General features: G+C 60.1%; 1 protein-coding gene across 10 annotated transcripts in view; it reads left to right on the top strand.

Moving 5' to 3' along the window:
• LOC142905283 (uncharacterized) overlaps nucleotides 1-7,500 on the top strand; it is a 55,636-nt gene that overhangs the window by 44,087 nt on the left and 4,049 nt on the right. For all 10 annotated transcript variants that reach the window (XM_076056281.1, XM_076056279.1, XM_076056276.1 and 7 more), the window contains 4 exons: nucleotides 326-413; nucleotides 2,867-2,973; nucleotides 4,129-4,296; nucleotides 4,883-4,924. In XM_076056281.1, coding sequence (XP_075912396.1) covers nucleotides 326-413; nucleotides 2,867-2,973; nucleotides 4,129-4,296; nucleotides 4,883-4,924 — 405 coding nt within the window. The remainder of the gene's footprint in view (nucleotides 1-325; nucleotides 414-2,866; nucleotides 2,974-4,128; nucleotides 4,297-4,882; nucleotides 4,925-7,500) is intronic.

Below are 7,500 nucleotides of genomic sequence, written 5' to 3'. Positions count from 1 at the left end.
CTGTGTTAATGTGGTGGTAGTGAATGTTGTTGTTGTTGTTGTTGTGGTTGTTGTTGTGGTTGTTGTTGTTGTTGTGTAGGTGGTGATGAGATGGACACTGTCTGTGTTAATGTGGTGGTAGTGAATGTTGTTGTTGTTGTTGTGTAGGTGGTGATGAGATGGACACTGTCTGTGTTAATGTGGTGGTAGTGAATGTTGTTGTGGTTGTTGTTGTTGTTGTTGTTGTTGTGTAGGTGGTGATGAGATGGACACTGTCTGTGTTAATGTGGTGGTAGTGAATGTTGTTGTTGTGGTTGTTGTTGTTGTTGTTGTTGTTGTTGTGTAGGTGGTGATGAGATGGACACTGTCTGCGCTCTCTGTCCCGAAGGCTTCTATAACAACGGCTCCAGCCCTCGCTGCCGCCCCTGTACCAGGTGTGTCACATGACCCTGTCACGTGACCCTGTCACATGACAGGGTCACGTGACAGGGTCACACGACCCTGTCACGTGACCCTGTCATGTGACAGGGTCACGTGACCCTGCCCCTGTCACGTGACCCTCTCCCCGTGTCTCCGTCCCCCCGTGTCTCCCTCCGCTCACCTCCCCGTGTCTCCCTCCCCGTGTCTCTCCCCGTGTCTCTCTCCCCCCGTGTCTCTCTCTCCCCGTGTCTCCCTCCCCCCGTGTCTCCCTCCCCCCATGTCTCCCTCTCCCCGTGTCTCCCTCCGCTCACCTCCCCGTGTCTCCCTCTCCCCGTGTCTCTCTCTCCCCGTGTCTCTCTCTCCCCGTGTCTCCCCCCGTGTCTCCCTCTCCCCGTGTCTCCCCCCATGTCTCCCTCTCCCCGTGTCTCCCCCCGTGTCTCTCTCTCCCCGTGTCTCCCTCTCCCCGTGTCTCTCTCTCCCCGTGTCTCCCCCCGTGTCTCCCCCCGTGTCTCTCCCCGTGTCTCTCACCTCCCCGTGTCTCCCCCCGTGTCTCTCTCTCCCCGTGTCTCCCTCTCCCCGTGTCTCCCTCTCCCCGTGTCTCCCTCTCCCCGTGTCTCCCTCCGCTCACCTCCCCGTGTCTCCTCCCGTGTCTCCCTCTCCCCGTGTCTCCCCCCGTGTCTCCCTCTCCCCGTGTCTCCCTCCGCTCACCTCCCCGTGTCTCTCTCTCCCCGTGTCTCCCCCCGTGTCTCTCTCTCCCCGTGTCTCCCTCTCCCCGTGTCTCTCCCTGTGTCTCTCCCCGTGTCTCCCTCCCCCCATGTCTCCCTCTCCCCGTGTCTCCCTCTCCCCGTGTCTCTCTCTCCCCGTGTCTCCCTCCCCCCGTGTCTCTCCCCGTGTCTCCCTCCCCCCGTGTCTCCCTCTCCCCGTGTCTCCCCCCATGTCTCCCTCTCCCCGTGTCTCCCTCTCCCCGTGTCTCCCCCCGTGTCTCTCTCTCCCCGTGTCTCCCTCCCCCCGTGTCTCCCCCCGTGTCTCTCTCTCCCCGTGTCTCCCTCCCCCCGTGTCTCTCCCTGTGTCTCTCCCCGTGTCTCCCTCCCCCCGTGTCTCCCTCTCCCCGTGTCTCCCCCCGTGTCTCTCTCTCCCCGTGTCTCCCTCCCCCCGTGTCTCTCCCTGTGTCTCCCCCCGTGTCTCTCTCTCCCCGTGTCTCCCTCTCCCCGTGTCTCCCTCCCCCCGTGTCTCCCTCCGCTCACCTCCCCGTGTCTCTCTCCCCGCGTCTCCCTCTCCCCGTGTCTCCTCCCGTGTCTCTCTCCCCCCGTGTCTCTCTCCCCGTGTCTCCCTCTCCCCGTGTCTCCCTCTCCCCGTGTCTCCCTCTCCCCGTGTCTCCCTCTCCCCGTGTCTCTCTCCGCTCACCTCCCCGTGTCTCTCTCCCCGTGTCTCCCTCTCCCCGTGTCTCCCTCTCCCCGTGTCTCCCTCTCCCCGTGTCTCCCCCCGTGTCTCTCTCTCCCCGTGTCTCCCTCTCCCCGTGTCTCCCTCTCCCCGTGTCTCCCCCCGTGTCTCTCTCTCCCCGTGTCTCCCTCCCCCCGTGTCTCTCCCTGTGTCTCTCCCCGTGTCTCCCTCCCCCCGTGTCTCCCCCCGTGTCTCCCTCTCCCCGTGTCTCCCTCTCCCCGTGTCTCCCTCCGCTCACCTCCCCGTGTCTCCCTCCCCGTGTCTCCCTCTCCCCGTGTCTCCCCCCGTGTCTCTCTCTCCCCGTGTCTCCCTCCCCCCGTGTCTCTCCCTGTGTCTCCCCCCGTGTCTCTCTCTCCCCGTGTCTCCCTCTCCCCGTGTCTCCCTCCCCCCGTGTCTCCCTCCGCTCACCTCCCCGTGTCTCTCTCCCCGCGTCTCCCTCTCCCCGTGTCTCCTCCCGTGTCTCTCTCCCCCCGTGTCTCTCTCCCCGTGTCTCCCTCTCCCCGTGTCTCCCTCTCCCCGTGTCTCCCTCTCCCCGTGTCTCCCTCTCCCCGTGTCTCTCTCCGCTCACCTCCCCGTGTCTCTCTCCCCGTGTCTCCCTCTCCCCGTGTCTCCCTCTCCCCGTGTCTCCCCCCGTGTCTCTCTCTCCCCGTGTCTCCCTCCCCCCGTGTCTCTCCCTGTGTCTCTCCCTGTGTCTCCCTCCCCCCGTGTCTCCCCCCGTGTCTCCCTCTCCCCGTGTCTCCCTCTCCCCGTGTCTCCCTCCGCTCACCTCCCCGTGTCTCCCTCCCCGTGTCTCCCTCTCCCCGTGTCTCCCTCTCCCCGTGTCTCCCCCCATGTCTCCCTCTTCCCGTGTCTCTCCCCCCGCGTCTCCCTCTCCCCGTGTCTCCCCCCGTGTCTCCCTCTCCCCGTGTCTCTCTCTCCCCATGTCTCCCTCTCCCCGTGTCTCTCTCCGCTCACCTCCCCGTGTCTCTCTCTCCCCGTGTCTCCCTCTCCCCGTGTCTCCCTCCGCGTGTCTCTCTGACCGACGCAGGTGCCCTGGTGAGGAGTTATCCGGCTGTACTCGAGCCTCTGACACCATCTGTGGCCCCGTGCAGATATCATCAACAACCCACTCCACCACCGTCACCCCCAGCAAAGGTTCGGTTGTGTGTGTGTGGTGGTTGTGTGTGGTGGTTGTGTGTGTGAGTGTGTGGTGGTGTGTGTGTGTGGTGGTGTGTGTGTGTGGTGGTGTGTGTGGTGGTGGTTGTGTGTGGTGGTTGTGTGTGGTGGTTGTGTGTGGTGGTTGTGTGTGTGTGTGTGGTGGTTGTGTGTGTGGTGGTTGTGTGTGTGGTGGTTGTGTGTGGTGGTTGTGTGTGTGTGTGTGGTGGTTGTGTGTGTGTGTGTGTGGTGGTTGTGTGTGTGTGTGTGGTGGTTGTGTGTGTGTGTGTGTGGTGGTTGTGTGTGTGTGTGTGGTGGTTGTGTGTGTGTGTGTGGTGGTTGTGTGTGTGGTGGTTGTGTGTGGTGGTTGTGTGTGTGTGTGTGGTGGTTGTGTGTGTGTGTGTGTGGTGGTTGTGTGTGTGTGTGTGGTGGTTGTGTGTGTGTGTGTGTGGTGGTTGTGTGTGTGTGTGTGGTGGTTGTGTGTGTGTGTGTGTGGTGGTTGTGTGTGTGTGTGTGGTGGTTGTGTGTGTGTGTGTGTGGTGGTTGTGTGTGTGTGTGTGGTGGTTGTGTGTGTGTGTGTGGTGGTTGTGTGTGTGGTGGTTGTGTGTGGTGGTTGTGTGTGTGTGTGTGGTGGTTGTGTGTGTGTGTGTGTGGTGGTTGTGTGTGTGTGTGTGGTGGTTGTGTGTGGTGGTTGTGTGTGGTGGTTGTGTGTGTGTGTGTGGTGGTTGTGTGTGTGTGTGTGTGGTGGTTGTGTGTGCCTCCAAGCAGCTTTTGTTCGGGCCCGGATAGAAGGGCGCGGCACGGGCTAGAGCAGATACGGAGCGATCTGGTCCAGGAGGACGTGGGCCTGGGTGGACTTGCCGTCGGCCGGCACCAGCGGTGTCACCATCGGCCTCCGTGTAGGCCGAGGTGATCGAGACGGGACGCCGCTACCGGGCCGGCTGGTTACCGGCGGCGTTTGGGCATTTTTTGCGCCATCGGCCACCGCCGCTCCCGATTTGGCGGCGAGGCATTTGGTTGTGGTGGTGGCGAGGGCGAGGGCGGAGATCTTCGTTGGTTCTCTCGGCGAGGTCACGTAGAATGAGAATGAAATGATAAATTGATGAAGTGAAATAAGGCAATGATGTTCTCGGCGTTTGCGGCCCCCTCCCGCAGGCCCCGGTGACGGCACTCCGTGGTGGGCCTGGCTGGTGATGGCGGCGGTGGCGGTGGTGGTGGTGGTGGGGATGCTGGCGGTGGTGGTCAGGAAGTCGGTGGCCGGCCAGAGGCTGTGGTGCACGCCCTGCAGGGAGAAGATCCTGACGCTGGTTCCCGGCTGTGACGGTGAGACCCCCAGAGACCCCACTGAGACCCCCACAGACCCCCACTGAGACCCCCACTGAGACCCCCAGAGACCCCACTGAGACCCCCACAGACCCCCACTGAGACCCCCACTGAGACCCCCACTGAGACCCCCACTGAGACCCCCACAGACCCCACTGAGACCCCACTGAGACCCCACTGAGACCCCCACTGAGACCCCCACTGAGACCTCCACAGACCCCCACAGACCCCCACTGAGACCCCCACTGAGACCCCCACTGAGACCCCCACAGAGATCCCCACTGAGACCCCCACAGACCCCCACAGACCCCACTGAGACCCCCACTGAGACCCCCACAGACCCCACAGAGACCCCCACTGAGACCCCCACAGAGACCCCCACTGAGACCCCCACTGAGACCCCCACAGAGACCCCCACTGAGACCCCCAGAGACCCCCACTGAGACCCCCACTGAGACCCCCACTGAGACCCCCACTGAGACCCCCACTGAGACCCCCACTGAGACCCCCACTGAGACCCCCACTGAGACCCCCACTGAGACCCCTACTGGGTCTCTAACGATGGATCGTGTGTGTCTGTGTGCAGATCACCGTGTGGATATCATCGATCAAGGACTCTTGGATACACGTAATGAGCACACACACACACATGCACACACACACGCAGACACACACGCAGACACACACACACACGCAGATACACACACACACGCAGACACACACACAACAACAACAACCGCCATTTGCCACTAAGTGGCGGTGACATCACCACGACGCTTGTGCCAGGCTATGTGCACCTTGAGGCCACGTGAAGTGTCGAACGCCCGCTAGCAGGAGGTCACGGGGCAGACCCAGGTGCCACGGGTCGACTGACTGAGATGAGTGGCTGATGCACCACCTGTGCCCCCTACTGTGCCAACCTGCTGTGCTTTAGCCACCCGGCGCTCCGCTCATTGTTGTGAGCGTCGCTCCTCCGCCCTCCGTTGTTGTTGGAGGGCGACTGCCTCCAACTGCCCAGTAGCATCCTTCACGAGCCTCCTCCACAGAGGCCGATCTTGACACCGCTGGTACCAGTCATCGGCAAGTCCACTCAGCTCCACGTCCTCCTGTACCACATCACTCCATCTCTTCTCTAGCCTGTGCCACGCCCGTTTAGCCCCCTCGATCCGGCCGAACAAAAGCTGTTTCGGCATGCGGTGGCTGGGCATGCGGGCTACATGACCCAGCCAACGCAGCCTTGCCCGCCGGAGGAGCTCACCGATGCGACCTTGCCCAGATCTTTCAAGGATTTGTGAGCTCCTCACACAATCCAGCCTGGTTAAACCCAGGATGGTTCGTAGGCAGGCCAGCCTAAATGTTTCTAACCGGCGAAGATGTTCCATTAGGGGGGTCGACGTTTCGCAAGCGTAGAGAAGGGAGGGAATGACCGTGGCCGAGAAGACCTGAAGCTTAGTGCGGAGTGACAGACCAGGTAGCTTCCACACAGCGTTACGCAACCGATGAAAAGATATTGCCGCTCGACTGATTCGGAGTGAGACCTCTGCTGTTAAACCGGAGCCGGTCATAAGCACACTGCCCAGGTATGGGAAACTCCCCACTCTCTCCACAACTGCCCCATCACCGATTGGGAGTTGTGGGGGTGGAGTGTCCGATGGTACAAAATACCCAGGCAGGTGCTTAGTTTTGGTGGGGCTGATGGTAAGGCCCCATATCTTAGTGGCACGCTCCAGTCTCAGCAGCAGCGTCTCCAACTCCTCCTCAGAATGAGCAGCTATTACCAAATCATCAGCATACATAACGTGGTTGAGCAATAGGGAGCCATCCCTTGACCGCACCCGGGCATCGATCAGCCTCCCATTATATCTGTACCATATGGAGATTCCCCTGGTACAGCTATTGAAGGCTTCACGAACTACGTGGTCAAAATAGACGTTAAATAATGTGGGAGCCAGAGGACATCCCTGTCGCACCCCAAGGTGTACAGGGAATGGCTCTGACTCCCGGCCACGTAGTTTTACCCGGGCCCGCTCACCATCATGAAGGTCCTTAATGATCGTGAGCAGAGGGTCAGGTACTCCAAATGCACGAAGAACAACCCAGAGCCCAGGCCTACTGATGGTATCATAGGCCTTGACAGGTCAATAAAGCAGAGATGTAGGTCTTGTTGAAATTCCCTACACCTCTGCTGTAGCAGATGGACAGAAAATATGGCATCTGTGCAGGACCGCCCTTTCCTGAAACCGCATTGGGGCTCCGCAAGCCTCTCCTCAGCGTGCCTGGCAAGGCGATGTTGAATAATTCTTGCCAGGACCTTTCCCGGCACACTGAGGAGTGAGATGCCCCTGTAGTTGTTACAGTCTGTGCGGTCCCCCTTCTTAAAAAGGGGGACCACCAGGGCATCCTTCCAATCCTGCGGAACCCGTCCAGTGGTCCAGACTGTTGTTATGATGTCATATAGGGCAGTCTGTGCACAAACGCCACCCTCCCTTAGCATTTCGCTTGGAAGATCATCTCTGCCCGCTGCCTTTCTTGGTCTCAGACTCCAGATCGCCTTCAGTACTTCCTCAACAGATGGCACCTCAGCCAGCCACTCACAGGGGGTGACTTCTTCCAATATTTGAGGCACCGCAGCCTCAGCAGGGTCATCCTCACTTTGTGCCACGATGTTTTCCTGGCTGAGGGATTTTCCCTCCCCCAGGACCTCACAGAAATGCTCAGCAAATCTGCGAACCTGTTCCTGGGGGTCGGAAATTGGATCACCGTTTTTTCCCCTAATGATGGTAATAGGTGTGGCGCTGCAGGTTACTTTTTTGATGGAGTTAAATAGAGATTTGTGATCACGGGCCACTGAGGCAGACTCCATCTCCTCAGCAACCCGCGACCACCACCCATCCTTGCAGCGCCTCACGGCTCTCCGAACCTCCGAGCGAAGGCTGCGGTAAGCCTCCTCATTCTCTGACGTGGGATTCTGTAGCCGATGACAGTGGGCCTGTCGCTTTTTCTCAACCATCGTGAACAACTCCTCTGTCATCCAGGGTGTCTGGGGAGGTCTGGACCGCGTACCCAAAGCAGCCATTGCAGCTGCATGAGTCACAGTCCTAAACCTCGCCCATTTACCCTCGACATCAGGAGGAGTCTGGGACGATGCCAATCCCAGCCGCAAGCGATGATGAAATTCTCGCTTGCAACTTTCATCAGATAACT

The sequence above is a fragment of the Petromyzon marinus genome, chromosome 75, assembly GCF_048934315.1.
Source record: "Petromyzon marinus isolate PM22_M1 ecotype Great Lakes invasive population chromosome 75, UKy_Petmar_22M1.pri1.0, whole genome shotgun sequence".
In the NCBI taxonomy this organism is placed as follows: Eukaryota; Metazoa; Chordata; class Hyperoartia; order Petromyzontiformes; family Petromyzontidae; genus Petromyzon; species Petromyzon marinus.
The sequence above is the reverse complement of the archived record's forward strand: the minus strand, read 5'-3'. Positions and strand labels throughout refer to the sequence as shown.